The sequence below is a fragment of the Eleutherodactylus coqui genome, chromosome 1 (assembly GCF_035609145.1).
Source record: "Eleutherodactylus coqui strain aEleCoq1 chromosome 1, aEleCoq1.hap1, whole genome shotgun sequence".
NCBI lineage: Eukaryota > Metazoa > Chordata > Amphibia > Anura > Eleutherodactylidae > Eleutherodactylus > Eleutherodactylus coqui.
This window is the reverse complement of record NC_089837.1, coordinates 282,291,502-282,311,831: the sequence shown is the minus strand read 5'-3', so window position 1 is coordinate 282,311,831 and position 20,330 is coordinate 282,291,502. Positions and strand designations below refer to the sequence as shown.

General features: G+C 45.3%; 1 protein-coding gene across 1 annotated transcript in view; it reads left to right on the top strand.

Moving 5' to 3' along the window:
* The first annotated feature begins 277 nt into the window (after positions 1-277).
* Positions 278-20,330, top strand: part of KDM5B (lysine demethylase 5B) — a 65,243-nt gene continuing 45,190 nt past the window's right edge. Inside the window, exons 1-9 of the mRNA XM_066609281.1 lie at positions 278-929; positions 9,602-9,679; positions 11,537-11,659; positions 11,796-11,966; positions 12,724-12,774; positions 14,190-14,309; positions 14,395-14,491; positions 19,256-19,341; positions 19,865-20,023. Of these exons, the coding sequence (XP_066465378.1) occupies positions 795-929; positions 9,602-9,679; positions 11,537-11,659; positions 11,796-11,966; positions 12,724-12,774; positions 14,190-14,309; positions 14,395-14,491; positions 19,256-19,341; positions 19,865-20,023 (1,020 nt within the window). The 5' untranslated portion in view covers positions 278-794. The remainder of the gene's footprint in view (positions 930-9,601; positions 9,680-11,536; positions 11,660-11,795; positions 11,967-12,723; positions 12,775-14,189; positions 14,310-14,394; positions 14,492-19,255; positions 19,342-19,864; positions 20,024-20,330) is intronic.

The window sequence follows — 20,330 nt, the reverse complement described above, 5'->3', positions numbered from 1 at the left end:
CAGGGCTTCACCGCCGGGGCCACGTGACAAGCTGAGCGTAGACAATGAACTCCCAGATAGAGCCAGCACGAGCCGCCCCTCTCTCAGCCTGACGTCTCCGGCGTCGCCAGCCAATCCGTCACCAGAATGAAGCTCTTTAAAAAATTAAGTTCCGGCGATGGTGTGGCAGTCAGCTGTATACAGATCCATCCGCCCATGTAAACATAAGGAGTGGATCCCACAGTAAGAAGCCAGTTGGTCGAGCTGGGATCAGATCTGTCACTTATGAAGGGCAGGCCCAATGGGAGGAGGGATGAGAGGCGCAGATTACTAGTGGCGGTTATGTTCCTGCTCGCATACACACACCTGTGTATAACCCTGGGGATTACACCGTGCGTTCTTTTCACGGTCGCTATTATACAGCAACCCGCGAGTCTCCATAGCCGATGTTATCGGACCGCAGCATAAGTAACCCCGATACCTGCCCTTGTTGCGGATGGCGGCATTTAGCATGTAATAAACTGTCCGTGAAGTGTGAGAGCCGCTCTTATTAATGGTAGCCGTGCAGGGAGCCCCCTGACTGATACTGGAGACCCCTGCAGACGTGAGCCGCCAGCACACTGGGACTACTTGTCTTCTGCCACCCCTACTCCGCGGACGTGCACCTCTGCCTTCTGTGCTCCCCACGTCTCGTTCTCTGTCGGTTGGCTGCCTCGCTCCGCCTCCCTCGTGGACTGTTCGCCCGGTGTCACCGGCTTCTCCTCGTAGACTGTGGTCGGCGGCTGCCGTCGTGAGCGGGTTTGTTTGTGGGCGCCATGGAGTTCGTGCCCCCGCCGGAGTGCCCGGTGTTCGAGCCCAGCAGAGAGGAGTTCGCCGACCCTTATGCCTATATCAACAAGATCCGACCGATCGCGGAGCGCACGGGCATCTGTAAGGTCCGGCCGCCGCCGGTGAGTATGGACAGGCGGCGTCCAGCTGATGCTCCTGCCCATCACTGCTATAGTGGTGCCATAGCTGCTGCCCCCACCCACGGGCTGAAGACAGCAGGCGCCCCCACATTAGCTGGATCGTGGGGTGCCAGTGTGCGCGGAGCCCCTGTAGCCGGGACGGGCCTCCCCTGAGTGCGGGCAGTGAAGGCAGGACTCCCGGAAGTGTTCTCTCCCCGTACCTGTCCTCGGGGGGTCCACACAGCTGGGGGGCCTACAGGAAGTATTCAATATGGCGCCCGAGACCCCAATCCTTTGTGTGCTGTGCGGGGGGAGCCGTGCACGGAGCCTGACACCGCGTATCCCTCGCATCGGGGGAAAGTCCTCCTGAGCTGCGGCGACCAAGTGGGACAAAGACCTGCAGAAGTGTGGAAAATGGTGTCCCAGCGAGGCGGGGGCACGATGTTGGGGGGCTCCGTGCATTGTAGCCTGGGGCTCAGCGGGTCACCCGTGTCCTCTAACAAGGTCCCCGTGTCCTGCCGGATGGCCCCTGCTAATCCCATCACACAAGGGGATCACAGGCTCCATCTTTACAACTTGGTTTAGCACACGGCTACCTGCCTGCCCGTCCTGCAGAGCCGCCTGCTCCACCTCTGGGCGGTGGGGACGGTCCTGTGACATTAGTTAGGCACATACATGTGTGTGTACATGTACATATATATGTGTGTACATGAATGTGTTGTATGCCGATCTCCCCTGATGTCACCTTCCCAGTCTCCCCCCTCCTGCTGCCCTTCATTCTGGTTTTCCATCTGTTTGAGCTGCCTGGTTTTTGGGAAGAGTCTAGTGAGGGCTGCAGGTTCTGTGAGGTGTGCACATATATCAGGATTCCAACAGCTCCACCTCGTCCTACCAGGGAGCTGCAGGCTGTGGTAATGAGTGGTCAGCCCTCAGCTTGCATGTAGTTCTAGGCCATCCATGTTTTCTGGCTGAGTCTCCTCCATCTTTCTCAGTCAGCACCGTCCACCATTTTATACACACATGCTGGAAGCAGCACAGATGCTGTCCTGTCTGCCCTCCCCATCGGACAGGCGATGGCTTCCACTTGACATTTTGGTGCGCTGTAGAAGTTTTCCACAGAACAGCATTAGCAGCTATGTGTCGGGGATGAATAAACCGGTCTGCTCCTATGTTCTACCCTCTTGCATGTTAGCTGTGCATAAGCCTTCTCTCAGCTGTTCATAGCCCGGTGTGAGGCATCCCAGGATACATTAGCTGACATTAAGTGGCTGATTCGGTATCGCCCATAGACTTGTATAGGGTAAGCCATGCTTCAGCTCAGCAATTCTTCTGTACGACTGCTGTTGGGCCGTGCCCATCCTAAGGGCTCGTTTACACGGGCATATTGCCGCCGCGGATTATGCACACATTTCCTGTGTGTAACACAAGGTGGATGGAGACCATGACAGACTATGGACTTCCATTCCCACCTACGTTGGAACTGCGAGGGGACATCCTTATAAAACGCAGTAGAAATAGATCGCAGCACACTTTTTTTTTTTTTTGTTACATGTATGAAACCCTGTCCATTCGTAGGCTTTGCAAGAGGGCAGCGTTTAAATACGCAGCCCCACTCGGGATCCCCCATCCATCAGCTGACCGTGCATTAGGGCTGGAAGTAGTCCTCGCTGGACATGTGAGGAAACGAGAGCATTGGCTTCATCCTTGGTACAATCCGTGGCAACGCCACACTTCTATTGCATTTCTTGCTCCTTGTTATGGACTGGATGTCCTGTCCATAAAAGTAGTGGGAAGTGTTATAGAAACGCAGTGCTCCCATTGGTTTCACCGGGAGGGAAGTCGGTGCTCCCATTTCCTGCCCTAACTGCCGATGGTGACGTCCGGCCTGTTCATCAATTACAAATGACCTATTCAGAGGTCAACAGTTGAAAAAAGGCCATAATACCCCTTTAAGGCCGCTTGCACCTGACCAGGTTTGAATAGCAGAATCCACGATTGCCTCCCGCGTGGACTATCAGCAGAATTCAAACCAATGGAGGATCTGTATGTCAGCTCCCCTGCTTGCGGAGGAAATATCGCAGCATGCTCCATTTTTGTTCAGGCTTTGGGAAGTCAATGGAAGCCATCCGACTTGTGGCCCTTCAGCAATTGACATTGTGGAAAGGTCGCGGGACCCGCGCTATCGCCTAGCGACTGAGCAGGGGAAGATTAAACACTTAAAAAAAAAAAGTCATGTGTCCAATGGCTCGCTGGCCAGACCATCTGCTGTACAGAAGGAGACAAGAAATGACAGGTAGGTGCGGACGCCAGCCGGGCACACGGTCAGATTTTGCTACGGGATCCCGCATCCGGAATCCGACCCGTTCGTGTGCAGCCGGCCTAAGGGTAGGTTCTCTTGGGGCGTAAAGCTGCTGACTTTCAGAGAATGCAGTATTTAAGCCACTCTCACACACAGCGTTGGCAAATGGCTGCAATTTTCTGTAATTTTACTGCCAATTTCGGACGCAGGTTACTGCCTCTGACAGTGGGTTTAAACGCACGCCATCACTCTGATCAGTGATGAGGTGCGTTATTCGCGGCAAAATAGAGCAGACAGCGAGATCCCATTGAAATCAATGAGAGCCTTGTACTGCGATCACCGCAGCATAAAAAGTGGATGTGTAAAAGTGGCCTTTTCAGTACAAACTATGTAGATGAGATTAACAAATCCCATCGACTTGGTGCAAAAATATTGCACACGAAATTGACATATGCTACGGATTTTAGAAACCTCTGGATGCGACAGCCTCACTTTCCTGCAGGACTGAAGGAATCCGCCGCTGCGGCTGCACAGCCGCGGCAGGAGATTGCGATATTCCACTGTTTTCAATGGGGCCGCCGCTGCTGCCGGCAGACCCATTGAGAACATGTGGAAACCCCTGGATGCGACAGCCTCGCATCCCTGCAGGGCTCAAGGAATCCCCCGCTGCAGCTGTTGCGGCCATGGCTGGTGATTGCGATCTTCACCTATTGATTTTAATGTGGCTGGCACTGTTGCTGCCGACCCCATTGAGAACAACGGTGAATACCGCAAAAAGAAAGGAGATGCTGCAATTATTATTTTTTTTTCACGCAGCATTGCAGGGATGAAAACATCGCAAATGAGAATGAAGCCATTGGAAATCATTGGCTTTATAAAATGCGGTTTCACCCACTCTCGCATCATGAGAAAATCAAGCGATTGTCCGTCCAGTGTGGAGCCGGCCTTAAGCTACGTTAACATGTAGCAGGATTGCTGCTGATTATCCACAGCAGAATTGACAGCATTCTCCAGTACAAGCTTCCTTTCTTTAACCCCTTAACGACACAGGATGTACATTTGTGTCTTTGTCATTAGGCCTCATGCACACGGCAGGTCCGGAAACCAGCTCTGACCGCAGCGTGTGACCCTGCCTACCTTTCGTCTTTTTCCCCGAAATCCGCGCGGGCCTGTCATGTTCTGCGGATGGTCCACGTTGCTCTCCATCGGACATGCGCAGTACGGATTTTTTTTAAACTCTTGCTTTTCCCACGGAATCTGCACCCCATCCGTGCGGGAACTGGAGGAAAATGGAGCATTCTGCGATATTTTTTTTTCTTCTTTTCATCTGTGAGTGGAAACCGGAATTGGTTTTTCGCTCATGTGCAGGAAGCATCATTTTTCCATAGCATGCAATGGAGGATTATTACTGCGTAACCCAGAGGTGGATGCCAGTCCCGTTTTTTCAGAAAAAATCTGCCCATGTGCGTAAGGCCTAAAGGGAGAAGCAGCCGGCACCCCTCCATAAAATGCGGGTGCTGGCTGTTTCTCACAGCAGACTCCTGCCAGCAACAGCTGTGATCAGCGTGGATCCTGATTGTGGCTGGTAACCTTGTAAATGCCCCAATTAGTTCTGCAGGATCCTGAATGACTCCCCTACAATGAGATCGCAATAACTTGTTAGAGAAAAATAAAAGGTATTTAAAGTTAAATAAAAAAAACATATTTGGTAGTGCTGCATGCTTGAGGGGTTAAATCTGCAGCGTGTCAACTAAGGCTACTTGCTCATGGACAATTTTTCCATCAGTTTTTGTTTTCTTCCAAAAATTGGATGGAATTAGCACTCATTAAAATAAATGGGTGTATTCACATGGGAAACTTGGGTGCAACTTTTTAATCGTTCGTGTGCCAGTAGCCCTATGCTGCAGATTTTCATAGATTTCACCTCTTCGGATGGGGTGAAATCAACACTAAATTGCGCAGTGGATCTTTATGTGTATTTTAGATCCATATTTGGTTTGTGTTTTGCGGACCACAATATGCAACTAATGTAAATCTACTTATCTATTCACATGGCTTTATTTTTCAGTCCATTTTTAAAAAATGCAGCATGACCTCCATACAAAATTATAAAGTATTTGTGCAGTAGAAAATAAAATATATGGAGCAAAAACAGATTAACTACTGATGACATGGCTGTAGTGTCCTCTCTCACATATCCATGATAAGGATCAGTATTACAGACTTGTTAGAACACTCTCATCTGAAACTGGCCTAGAATTGTGCCCTCTGTTTTGAGCCTGAATAAGAAATGCCCCTCTAATGTGCCCTTAACCCTTTCCAATCCACTGTCTGACCTCTGAAGACATGATGATTTAAGGCTGTACAGCTCCGAAGTTGGAAGACGTCCGTCGGGGTTCTCTTACTGTACATTGCCAGCCTCTCTGCTGTTGGAGCCTATCCAACGTGTCACCTCATGCAGTACTGGCTTTAGCCAGCAGATAGCGCCATTGTATCACAGCAGAAAGAGTAAGCCCCCTAGGGAAACCAGGATACAAATTGGATTGGAAAGGGTTAAATAAACTATGCCCCACACTGTGACCTTCAGTAAAATGTGCCCCAGACGGTGCCTTCTGCATAAGAAAACTGGCCCTGACGACTACTGAATGAAAGTATGCCCCTACAATGTGTAAGGAACCTTGTCTGTCATCGCACCTATACAGATGTGTCAGATTTAAGGGTGCGTTCACGCATAGCAGATTTAGTGCAGATTTTCTAGAGTGGAAAATTTCACACCAAAATTCCCAGCATTTAGGCTGCGGTCAGACGGGATGTATTCCCGGCGGAAATCTTGTAGTTTTGCCACAGCGAAGACCTGCAAGATTTCCGCTGGGAAAGTGCTGCTTCAAAACCTGTGCCACTTAGCTGCGGGTTCTGGAGTGGCTTGGCCGCACGCTTTTCCATTGCGGCCGGCGCTCCCATAAAGGAGAGTGCGGCTGCAATGGGAAAAATTTAAAAAATTAACATGCTGTAGCCTGGTAATCTGCACCACAACGCCGGCTTTGCTGTGATGGATTGACCGTCCCGTGTCGATGAGATTTTTCACAAATCTCGTCCACATGGCGGGCTAAACACGGGATTAGTGTTCGCAGGCGGACTCGCCGCAGCGAAATTCCAGACGGTATTTCTGCAGCAAATCCATCTAAATGTGGATTTTGTTGCAAATTCACAGCACTGAAAATCCACACCAAAACTGCAATGCATGAACGCACTTCGAGGGCTCCTGTCCACGGACGATAGTGCATTGCGTTACTTGCGGTGATAATCCGGCTGCGAGTAACGCAGTGCACTCTTTCCATAGAGTAGCTTTGGAAAGTTCACCTCCTGTCCACGAGCGGAGAATCATAGTGATTCTCTGCTCGTGGGACTCCAATTGCGGCATGCTGCGATATGCCGCGATTCTCCGCGTGAGCCTATCTGTCAGGCTCACCGCAGAGAACTGTCAGTTTTCTTTCCCCTGCTCCTTAGCGGTGGAATATTGCTAGCGATATTCTGCCTCGCCCGTGGACAGGGGGCCTTAAGGAGCAGAGATGTAAGCCAAAATATGTTTTGTCCCCATCCCTACAAAGGAATAGCCCCTCCACTGCCTCCCACAAAATAATATTGGTTCAACTAAGTAATTACTGCCACAATATGCCCCTTCTGTTTTCCTCTCCACACCTCTCTGTGAGGTTCCATCACTAGGTAAGTTGGGACCCCCCAGTATCACTCTCTTCCCCATGGCAACCCCTCTAAAAAATTGCCTTTAGAATACTGCAGGACTGGCCAGGTGGAGCAAGTTTTTTGGGTAGGGCCGCCTGGTACAACACACAGCTTCCCTCTGACCTCCACAGTAGGGGCAGCTGTGGCAGTCCTTCGTTGCCTGTTCAAATCTGTGCTTATGGATTCAATTTTCTATTGTTGTGGGAATAGGAAAGCAGAAGCTGAATCAAGCGGCGCCAGATGGACCCCACTGCCTATGGGAGCTGTCCAGCTCCTGTTATGTCCAGAAAAATGCTGTTGGATGAAATGGCGCAACATTTTGCACTATTCTGTCCAGACGTTTTGGTTGCATTGTCAAACTGAGCCTCTGACACAGATATGAATCCATACAGATAAAGGTATTCATTGGACAACCCCTTTTAGTTTATTTAATAGTGATTAGTTTATATATAAGTATATTTTTGTCTTTGCAGTGCCTGTCATTTATTTGTAATAGTCGGTTTTACCATCCATGTCCAAGATGTTACTTCAGGAGTGACAATGAACCGTGTCCCTTTTGTAAATACTAGTAATTATTAGGACATTATAGTAGCAGTGTTTCTGGTGGCACATCACACTCACAGCAGCTTGATTACTACTAAAAGACAAACACAGCTTGACTCCTCCCACAGCTCTGCTACATGGTACATGCATTATGATCCCCACACATCACACACACACACACACACACACACACACCTTGGCTCCTCTCACAGCGGTGACCTCACCACAGGTCCTTCAGCCCACTGGATCTCTGTGGTGGTGGTGGGTCAATGTGTTCTGTCAGGACTGCTGAGTTGTGTAGGAAATTATAGCACCAGTGTTTTTGGTGGCGTAATGTGCCACACGGCTCTGCTACATAGTACATGCGCACACACACACACAGCTCTACTACACATCACACACACAGGTTAACTCCTCCTGCAGCAGTGATGTCACCACAGGTCCTTTAGCCCACTGGATCTCTGTGGTGGTAGGTTGTTGTCTTCTGTCAGGACTGCTGAGTTGTGTCTTCTGAGATAATAATGGCTTAGTTGTATTCTCAGTGTGTTATTTTTGTCCTCCTCTTCCAAGAGCCCTAACTGTGTTGTTCTTCTGTCGGTCAGGCTCTGTTTTATATATGTTGTAGGACCTTCAAAGGCGTCACCAGGGGGCAGAGCGATGACGTTACCAGGGGCGGAGCATCAGAAGCACTCACTCACATACTACAGACAAGTCGTCGTTAGTAGTTTGATACACAGAGCAGCTGAAAAGAGAACAATCTCCAAGTTAAACAAACGCATTTAGAAAATTGGTCTAATGCTCTAAAGCCTCATTTACACTGATAGATGATTGCTCAAAAGTCGCTCCAAGGAAAATTTGAGTGATAGTTTTGAGTGATCATCTTTGCATACTTTATAGTAGCTAATTAGCTACCATAGAATATGCAGCAGGAGCAGGACACAGCTGAGGCCACTAATAGAACAATACAGCTGCTTTGCATATGCAAACAGCTGTAGTGTTCTCTGTGCTTACAGCCCATGCCCCACTGTGAATTTACAGCAGGACACAGACAATCTTATCAGCACAGCTGGCTTTATTCTAGCATACTAGAACTCTGCAATCAGCGACTCGTGCCGCACAATGTCCCTGCATTTAGACAGAACGAGAATCGCTCAAAAGACAGTTTTGAGCGATTTTTGAGGGATTCTCGTTGTGTCTAAAAGGGCCTTAACTTCTGACTGGGGGCCTATTGACACAGCCGTATACTATCTGTGCATCCCATGGAGAGCTCGTGGCCCCATAGTAGCCTATGAGGCTATTCACACTAATGATTTTTTACACAGACCGATACAGTGTGAAAAAGTTGTTGTATGTTCTATTGTATGTTGAAGAGGTCATGCCATATGCAGGGTCCGTGAAGCTTCGACAGGTGTCCGTGTGCTGTCAGATGTTGCACTGGAGTTTCTTAGGCACAACTCACATGTCGTCTTAGCATTATATGGTATGACTTGTACCTCTAAGCCACCCTGAAACTGCAGAGGAAAAAAAGGGATGCAAAACCTATCATGCACTTTTGCCATGATTATCATTGCACTATATTGGGTGTCTAGTATAGTGCAATTTCAGTATTATATTTCAAGGGTCGTTTTTAAAATGGTGTGTGAAATGAAGAACCACACATGGGCTACAAGACTTTAAGAAGGAAAAAAAAGCATATTTTTGGTGCAGATGGGGCAAACATGAAATTGTATGAATGTGATATCCTTGCAGTCTGTCATGGAAGGTTTGGTGCACTATGTAATTGCGTGTGAAGTAGATGGTTACCCAATAAGAAATCCAGCCGCTAGTATCTATGCTATTGTACATATACTAACCTAAAAATGGACAGCATTTACTAAAATTTGTAGTTCCATCTAAGCATCTTCTGTAAGTAGTCTGAGCTGTAAGTGCTGGATGGTACAAGACCAATCTTGGGGGAAACTATTGCCATGAATTGAAGAAAACCATTTGAGAATGCAGGGGATTGGTTTATGTACAGGTGTAGGGAATTGTAAGCCTAGTTTGGGAAAAATAAAACAATACGCTTTATTAATCTTTCAATTGTTCTCTGTAGGACTGGCAACCTCCATTTGCTTGTGACGTTGATAAACTTCACTTCACCCCACGTATCCAAAGACTTAATGAACTTGAGGTAATGCGGTTCTCTTGTTTACCAGTTAAGTTTGCTTTTATAATCTGTCATGATCACTCCACTTTTTTTTCAAAGGTGCGTTTCACACATTACAAGTGATGTATATTGCTAAGATATTCCGTCAGTTGCCTATCAGTGAGTATAGGCCTGAGTTATGGTGTGTTTGCTTCTCTCAATCTGTGTAGGGCTTGCTAACACTGTTTTTTGAGCAGAGAAACTGAATTGGAATACATTCACACGTTGCGGGAAAAACACTGCGCATTTTCCCCAGTGGAAATTTTTACTATTAAAGGGAATGGCATTAAAGCAAATCCTCTTCACATGTAGAGGAAAAAAAATGCTGTACATTTTCTGTTATAACTGTGCTACAACTCTCTAAGGCTGGGGTCACACGGGACCGAAATCTCGCGGAATGATCGCACGGAAATACCGCTAAATTTCCGCAGGAGAAATGCAGCTTCACAACCTGCGGCCTTTTGCCGTGGATTTTGGAGCGGCTCCGCCGCCTGCATTCTGCTGCAGCCGTCTCTACCCATAGAGAGGGAGAGAGGCCATCGGGAAAAGAATCGACATGGTCTTTGAATTCTGTGCGGCGCGTCAATTTCAGTGCGGCTTGGCCGCAACGGATCGTCCGCAGCGTGTGGATGAAATTTTTGCAAATCGCATCCACTTACTGGCTAATCCTGGGATAAAAAGCCGCACGCGGAATTTTCGTGCGCAAAGTCTGCAATTACACCCCATGTGAACCCAGTATAACCTGCGGAAATACTGCAACAAATCTGCACCATTTATACAACGTGTGAATGCACCCTTAGACTGGAATTGAACGCTTCCTTTTATTTCCTGTGGACTTTAAGGCTGGGTTCACACGGGGCGCGTTTGCCGCGGAAATTTCGTCCGAAATTTCGCCGCGGCAGATCCGCCTGCGGCCGCTAATCTTGAGGTTAGCCAGCCATGTGTCGTCCACACGGGACGGCAAATCCGTCACAGCAAAGCCGGCACTGCGGCGCGGATTAGCCGGCCGCAGCATGCTCATTCTTTTTCTTCCTCCACTGCGGCCGCGCTCTCCTCTATGGGAGCGCCGGCCGCAGCGGAAGAGCGAGCGGCCGGGTTGCTTCAAAACCCGCAGCTAAGTGCCGCGGGTTTTGAAGCAGCGCTCCTCCTGGCGGAAATCTCACGGTTTTTTGCTGCGGCCAAACCGCGAGATTTCCACCGGGATTCCGCTGTGTGGGAACCCAGGCTAAGGGGTCTTCAAAAAAAGGAAAGCTTTAGCTTGCTCCTGTTAGGTTTCCGTTTTTAACTGAAAGAATAGTGCAATCTGTAGTACTATCTGGTCTGTTAAAAAACAGAAACCTAACGGAATAGAAGTAAACTGACAGAATTCCTTTTTTTTTCTTTTTTAAATCCATGGAGAAAAAATGAAAATGTTCATATCCGTTTGAATTCTTTTTTTCTGCTCCAAAAATGGAACAGAGAAGAATAATTGGAACTGAAAGCCCAATGCAGGCATGAATGTACCCTAATTGGGTGTATGCGTTACTATGAAGAAGGCATACTCGCCCATTCAATGCTTCGCTGCTCTGGTCCTCTTCGCTGGGCATTGTTACTTGACTTATGGTATATGGCAATAGACCACTGTGTCTGCAATGGTCACATTGGATATAAGGACACATAACAACTGTCAAATAAAGAAAGCCTGGTGAAAAGGGCTGGAGCAGCTGGGCACTGAAAGGGTCAGTATAGTTTTTTCCGTTTTAGCACAATTTTTGGCTTTTGGGCACTTTTTTTTATTACCTCGGACAGCCGCTGTTTAAAATGAATATACAGGTGACGACGTTTATTTCCTGTTCTCTTCAGGCTCAGACAAGGGTGAAGTTGAATTTCTTGGATCAGATTGCCAAGTTCTGGGAACTGCAGGGATGTACTCTGAAAATACCTCATGTTGAACGAAAAATTCTAGATTTATTTCAGCTGAACAAGGTGGGTAACTTCGTGACATGAATGTTAAGTTACTGTGATTTCAGCAAAAATTGCCTTCTGAAGTGTGCGAGACTGATTATATACACTTTCGAGATGCCGCAAATGCCTCAAGGTTTTTTTTGTCTTTTCAATGCAGTTGGTGTCTGATGAAGGTGGTTTTGACTTGGTCTGCAGAGAGAGAAAATGGACTAAGATTGCTGTAAGAATGGGCTTTTCAACGGGAAAAGCTATTGGATCCCATATCCGAGGCCATTATGAACGTATACTCTATCCCTATAACTTGTTTCAGTCTGGAGCTAGTTTACTGGTGAGCATAAAATGTTAATTTTTTTCTTATGTTGTAGAACATACAAAAACTCACTTGTGTATTGAACAGCCTTTAAAGCAAACATGTCACTAGGTTCATACTGTTCGAAGCGCGGGCAGCATGGACTTTGAACAGGTAGGTACACTGCGCCCATGTATGTCTTATTCTGAAATGCTGCGGCGTTTCAGAACAAACATACTTTGAAGATTAATTCCAAACTGAGTTCTAAATCATGAAGGAGGGTGCTTTGGTGTGCTCCTCCGCCCTCATTATCTAGCGTGACAGTTCTCTTCCTGTTTGTGTACCAGGAGAGACCTGTCGCCCTACTAATTGGGGCGAGGAGAGACCAATGTGGCACTGCCCCCATGGCTCTGTTTGGAATCAATCTTCAAAATGCTTTTTCTGAAAGTCCACAGAGTTACAGAATAAGATCTACAAGTGTGTGCTGTACATACCTGTGCACCCTGGGTTCGCTCTTCAATTGCTACAGGGAGCATAAACGTGGTGACTAGTTGCCTTTAAATTCCCCAGGCCAGTATTTGATTATTTGTATTTAGTCCTTACAGTTTTTAATGTATTTCACCAAGTTCTTTTACAATGCTCTCAGTAGTCATGTTTAAAGTCCAGGGCTAGTTTTGATACTCATTTATTTACATTGTTTTTTTACTTGGTTACATTCAGCCAGCTATCTTCTGGTATCCTTTCTATTTCAAAATTTCACTTTGATGAAATCATTTTCTGTGCTTTTTCACATTAGGCTCCAGAGGCATGCACCAAACTCTTCAATGACGATACCTACTCAGATAAGGTATAAAATGTGTGATTTTTATTTTGTTGGCTTTATCTTCTATAGGTGCTGAAATGTTGGCTTGGAAAACTATATTTAACCCCTTAACGCTGCAGGGCGCACATTTACGTCCTGCAGCATCGGGGTATGTATGAAGAGAGATCGCTCGGAAAACTATCATCCTACATCATGGGTGCCGGCTGCTTCTTACAGCCGACACCCGGTGGCAACAGCTCAGATCAGTGGCATTTAAATCCTCCAATGTTCAATGAGATTGCAAGAAGCTGTGCAGGTGTCATTGCAGCTGGGGGCTTCTGAAAGGCCTCAGGACTGTCATGGCAGAATGCCCGTCACGCCATCCCCATGGGCTGGCTTGATAGACTACCTGCCCGATCGCAGTATCTTCACTACTTCAGGAGTGATTAAAGCATTGCTAGTAAAGTAAAAATACAATCATTACTTATTCTAAAAAAAATAGTTTAAATCACCCCCTTTTGCCATATTTATAATAAAAGAATCTAAATCATAAAACAAAATTGTATATTTGATATTGCTGTGTCCGTAAAGGTCCGATCTATCAAAGTAACGCACTATCTACCGTGCACGATGAACGTCGTCAGAAAAAAATAAAGAACGCCAGAAATACGGTTTTTTGGTTACCCTGTTTCCAAAAAATAAATGCAATAAAAAGTGATCAAAAAGTCCTATATATTCCAAAATGGTACCAATGCTAACTACAAGACGTCCCGCAAAAAACGAGCCCTCGCACAACTATGTTGATAGAAAAATAAAAAAAGTGATAGCGCAGAAGATGGCGACAGAAAATAATTTGAAATAATTAAATGTCATTGAAAAAAAAATAAAAATACAAGTAGTACAGAAAAAAAAACTGTATATGTTTGGTATCATAGTAATCGTGCTGACCCATAGAATAAGGTTATCATGTCACTTTTGTTGCAGTTTGTGTGTCGTAGAAACAAGACGCACCGAAAGATGGTGATATTTCGTTTTTGTTTTTTATTTTACTCCACTTAGAGTTTTTTAAACGTTTTTCAGTACATTATATAGTACATTAAATAGTACCATTGAAAACTGCAACTCGTCCCACAAAAAACAAGCCCTCATACAGCGACGTCAATGGGGTTAAGGGGTAAAAGAGTTAGCAATTTATTTGTTTTAAAGGGCCTTTAAAAGGGGGTTGTCCATGTTATGAAAGGGCATCTCACTGGCTCCCCCATGCTGTAAAATGACAAAACGACTTCTGGTGGTTGTCCCAAGTTGGCGTCTTCTGGTCTGGTGGAGTGAATAAGTGGACTGTGGCTTAACTGGCAATTCCTTTTCCCTTTTATGTGGCAAAAAGAAAAGTGATGTTGGTTTGCCTTACAGGCTACAAAGCTGCACCTGGATCTTTTAATTGTACGTATTTTAATTTACAGAAACCAACTCTTGTTCCTGATGTTAAAGACAAGGAGTACAAACCTCATGATATCCCACAAAGGCAATCTGTTCAACCTTCAGAAAACTGTGCCCGACGTGCTAAACGTATGCGATCGGAAGTAGGTGCCAGTCTTTCTCCACTTGACTGTAAATACTTAAAAAGCATACGTAAATACTAAGGCTGTGATTGCTTCCCATGTGCAGGCTGTTAAGATTAAAGTTGAACCAGAAGAAGCACCAGAATTAAGACCTTGGACTCTACGCCGAAGGATGGGAGCTACACCCTCCATATGTGAAAATGGTAGGTTATCTTTTGGAGGGCTTTAACAGAAATTTTCTCACCTTTTACACAATTATGGCATATGCACAAGTTTCTCCAGCTATCTGAATACTGATGGTCTAGCGAACCTAAGCAGAAACCCACTGAAGTAGTGATGCTTGTCTTTCTCCATTATACTGAGCAGGAGTTTCGGAACTTTGCACAGTGTCTATAAGAGTTGTGCTCAGCTGTTTCTGTATTTCCCATAAACAGGAAGAGCCACTTGGTCACCTCTCCAATAACACTATGCCTAGATCATAGGTGTTAAGCCTGCAGCCCAGGAAGCCATATATGATCCCTTGTGCTAACATGTGCCCCTCCTGATATTCAGTACATATCCATGCTGGTTCAAAAGACAGCATCATTCTTTGCTGCAGAGAAGGGAGTGATGCCATTATACCACAGTTCTGTACTCTCTTGCACTCATAGAGACCCTTGCAACTCTTGGAGGATGCATGTGTGTGCCCCCTGTTGGTGATTTACATTTATGTTCAATGCCAGGAAAGAAGAGCTATAAACAGCAGTGTGTGGCCAGCACAATCTGCTGGGGGGAGCTTCACCAATGTGGAGTTGGTAAAGTTCTATTTTAAGCAACTTAAAAGGAACCAGTCAGTTCCCCAGTGCTACCCTGGCTCACTTAGACCAATCGGTGTAGGAGTTTTGTGCTACTTGCTTTTGTACGTTTGCAGTGCTTGATGACATTAGCCTACTGGTGACCCTAATCTCTTAACTAGATGTACTAATGGGCTCAGGAAAAAACGATCACCGTGCACATTTTGAAGTCTAATTTGGTGATTTCCACAGCATTGGCTGATAATTGCAGAAGTCCTGAAATTAAATAAAAAACTGAAACCCATTGCTCACTTATAGAGCCATCAAGGTGCCAAAAGAATAGAACCCCCCCCCCAAGTAACCCCATTTTGAAATCTAGACCCTTAGCCCATTTATCTAGGTGTGTAATGAGCTATTTGACCCCACAGTTGTTTGCAAAAATTATTATAAAGCATGTGAAAAATAAAAAAAATGTGTTTTTTCTTTTTTTCATAAATGTCACTTTCATGTCTGTTTTGTTTGTTTCAAGCAGAGGAAACTGGGGAGATGCACCCCAAATTTTATAGCACTAGTTCTTCTGTGTTCACCAATTCCCTCATTGGAACCCCAATCTACTTATAGGACACATGGCTAGGTCTATAATGAAAGGAACACCCATTGCAATTCAGGGTACAACTGAATAAATTCTAGGCCACATTGCACACTTGTGCAGAAAAAATAGAAGGCCTCCTAAAAAGAAATAACTTCCTCCCACCCTTTTTGGCATTACATAGATAAAAGTAATAATGTAAAATTGTCTGGTATATCTCAAAATAGGAGCAATTATGGAGGCCCTCCTCCTCCCATGCTTGCTGCAAACCCGATAATTTGGGGGGGCATTTCTTAACCTCCACAGCAGGGATGGGGTGTAAAAAGTGGCGCTCTGTGAGACTTGCTGAGGTGCGGCGGTATCAAACAGAAGGCGGGAGCATTCACTGGGAGTTTCCATAAATTACGTACGCATTACAGGTAGCGGTCTGAATAATGCCAGGCTCACATGGCCGAATGTGGAATCCGCTTGCAGAGGCCTGCAGTGAATCCCAGCTGTGAGACCGGCCGTGGCCCTGCGTATGGCCATGTAAATGTACTGTGTACTCACACAGGCGGTCATGCACGGTATACCTTTTGTTTGTTCATATTCCCATGCCATCGCTTAGAGGTGACGCAGGTACCCGCAGCCTGTACACAATATGATTGCATTAGGGCTGCGGGGATGTACGTGACCAGAGACTACAATGGGCTCCATGCCGTGGATATCCGCGGTAAAATAGAATATGCTACGTTAAGTTTTCTGTTAGTGGATTGCACAATTCCGACCTACTAATGTGAGCGGAATTGTGTAATTCCATGCATTTGATAGGAAATGCATGCGAATACGCAAATCCTATCCGGCTGTGTGAGACCGGCCTAAGGTGAATCGGTACCTTTTTTCTATACCATTTGGATAATGTCAATCATGTGAACAGGGACTGCACACAGTGGCCCTTGGTCACTGCTCCAGGCTCTCAGCTACCTTTGGTAGCCAGGAACAGGGAGATTTTAAATTTTCCAGGCCCTCCCCAGCTTCTGCACTTGCACTGATGGGCACATGTGCAGAAGCTCTGTGAATAAAGATCCTATCAGGGCACAAATCTGGGGGCCTTAGGTAAGTAATTTCATCTTCCCTCACAGTTAAAATTTGTGAGGGAAGATGAAACTCTAACTTTTTAAACTTCTTTTTTTTTAAGCTTTACATGATTGCTGTTATCCATTGGCCCCCGGTGACATCTCCTTGCTCTCAGCTATCTTTGACAGCTGGGAGCAGAGAGATTTTAAATTTCCCGGGCTCTCTGGCCTTCTGCGCATATGTGCCAAAGGCAAAGTGTCTGCATGCGCCCGACATTTTGCCTTTGACGCGCATGCACAAATGTTGGCGTTGAGCCCTTGCAGGACCAGATCACCGTGGGACCTCACGGAGGCCGGAGGTGAGTAGTTTCATCTCTCCTCATGGATTGTATCTGTGAGGGGAGATAAACTTTTACTTTGTTTAACTTTTTTACAATTTTCATGTGATCACCGTTATACGTTGGATAACAGCGATCGCATGACTGGGAACTGCACATCGCGGCCCCCGAAGACAGCTCCAGGCTCTTGGCTACTTCTGGCAACCAATAGCAGGGATCTGTCACTCTCACAGGCCCTGGGGCTCTAGTCTACAGGGCTGGTGTGTTTTTCCTACCCTGTAAATTAAAGCCCAGACACCCAGGACGTGAAAACGCGTATGGGTGGTCACTAACAGGTTACTTCAGAGGAACCAAGGAGTGAAATATTTCTATACATAGAAGAGCGTTAGATTTCTACTCAGCCTGCATGTTCCGATGTTCCTCTGCAGAATGTGCCAACCCTGCCACTCTCGTCACTTCTTACCCTTAAAGATAACTCCCTTTTTTATTCAAATTTACTCCCAAACTGGAGGTTGCAGCCTCTTCTTAGCCTTAAAGGCATGCTCCATCCCTGCAGTCCCTGGCCACTTCTTTATGTACTTTACAGCCTTCCAGTATATGCACACAGAGGTCAGTTAGATTCTCCTCAGTATATACACACATAGGTCAGTTAGATTCTCCTCAGTATATACACACATAGGTGAGCTATATTCTCCTTGGTATACAAAGAATTTCCCTAGGCTTAATGGTTTCTGAGAAAAGAACTATCTTGTGTATCGCAGATTTTCACATAGTTTTTCACATTTAGAATTGAATATTGAAGTTGTGACCCCTTTACTTTTCCTATTTACTGCCTAAAGAATGGTTGTGTCACACTTCACGCTTGTGCAGTGCAGATGTGTGTTATTTGTTAAATTTACATGGGTCGGTGCTCTTTCCCATCAGGAAGGATGCAGTCGGGGGTCTGACACTGCTGGGCTCTCCTGACTCTGGACTATAGAACACACATTTGAGCAAGATTTTTGGCTAAAAAGTGCATCCTATAGTCAAAAAAATACAGTAGTTTATAAGTTTTACTGCTTTTACAGTTTTTTAAAAACGGTTTTTGTTTCATTGTATTCGGAGGGCTTTTACTCTAATTTTTTTATTTATTTGGGAGGCAGGCTGACCAAAAAAGGAGCTAAAACAGTTTTGGTATCTTTTTGTTTTTTGTACCTTTTTTGAGACTTGATCATTTCTATAATACATTGCAGTACCTCTATATTGACAGATCTGGAGACTGCTATTAGGCCTCTGGCTGCCATAGCAAGCCGTCAGATCAAGGGAGCTGGGGGCACGATGGTGTATAGAAGGAGCCTCCTTCCTCTATAAAACCACTTGGTTATCATGGTCAAAATTAACTGTGGTATCAGTGGCACTAAACAGCTGGGATCAGAGTTATCCCAGCTGGTACAGTGGGAACTTGGCTGTCGGTCACAGCTGAGCCCAGCTCCTGTTGGAAAGGATTAAGTTTTATTGTGTTCTTTGGCAGCAGTTCAATCTTACAATGTGGCTCTTGAAAAGCTTTTGTGCACTACTTGGCTAGATGTTTGTACCGTATCTTGTGCTTTTTCTTAGTGGCCTGCTCAAAGATGGGCACCCCACTTCTCTGACTACCTGATGCACACTGTGCATTAGTATGTGTTGGTAGCCTAAGGCGCTATATGCTGCTCACATGTGAAGCACTGGTCATCAAAGCATGTGTAGTGTCAGACTAATGATGCACACTAGTGCACAGTCTGGATCAGATATCAGAGAAGCTGTTGCGCCCATCTTTGTTTGCACAGATTGGAGGGTTGCTTTAAATTCCCTTCCTCTTTTGCCCACTCCAGATCAAACCAATTAAGAATCTACACAATAATAATTATCGGTTTTCTCAAAATCAATGTTATGCACTTCTGTTGTAAACTTAAGTGACAGATTTTTGGAAATGGAGTTTTTAAAAAGTTTTTTTATAAGCAAAGGCAGAATCGCAAAGTGGGAGCAAACTCCCTGCACCGTACATACGATGGTATTTAAGTGCATTGACATAAATTGCAAATAGGTGATTTTCTTGAAGTACCCGTGTGCCAGATTAGAATAGAGAGAAGTGGATGAATCTCTTTCTGATATACTCTAGTTTGATGTGTATGTCTCTCTCAAAATGTTAATTTTTCCATACAGCCTGAAATGAATCCCAAACTTTTTTCTGCAGATGAAAGCCAAATAACGGTCAAACGAGAGTCGATAGAAGCAGCTATAGATAAACCAAAAGCGAAATCAAAGAAAAACCGAAGTCCAGTAAGCATGCAATTATTCATTCATTCTTTTTTGAGAGCCTGTTGAAACTGTGAGGTTTTTTTTTCCCTTTTCTATCAAATTGCAGTTTTTAGTTTTTGCCATGGTCAGATTATAATATACCGTAAAGTTTTTTCCCTTGAATTTTGACTGACTATACTACACAAAAATATTGGGAGATTTATGAACCTGGCTAAAAGAAAAAACAAACGGTCTTAGTTGTCCGTAGCAACCAGTCACAGCACAGCTTTTTGTTGTTTCCTCTGGTAAAATGAAAGAGGAGCTCCTAATTAGTTGCTATGGGCAAGTAAGAATGTGGTGTTTTTTTTTTGTTTTTTTTTAAAGACCGTTTCATAAATCTGCCCCATTGTTTTCTCACCCAATTTGAAAAGTCACATTTTAAATGTCATCTTAAGTTTGTTCTGCATAACTCCATTTTCAGGCCACCATAGCTCGGAACCCTTCACTAGATACAATTGGGCAAACTAAATCTCAAACTGTTAATTTTTCTTTTTTTTTTTAAAAGGTGGATTTATATGTTTGTTTTCTCTGTGGGAGTGGAAGTGATGAAGACCGTCTCCTTCTTTGTGATGGGTGTGATGACAGTTATCATACCTTCTGTCTCATTCCACCCTTGCATGATGTACCCAAAGGAGATTGGAGATGCCCTAAATGTCTGGCACAGGTAATGCTTTATTGTAGGCAGTCTGTCTTTTTCAGTGTATGCTTCACTCTTCTTCCTCCAGACATATCGTTGATTCCAGAGGCCTGAAAAGTTCCAGTTTTGTTTCATCATTCCACAGAACAGAATCCTAAAATGTCTGTAGCTTATTTATTGTATATGGTTTTGAGCATATTTGTGCCAACTTCTTAAGGTTTTGGATTAGTAGAGGTGTATGTCTTTGAGTTTGGGCATAAAGACCTTCTTCATTTAGTATGCAGTTTACATAAACACCTCTGTGTCTGCTGCCACCAAATCTTACTGCAGGTCT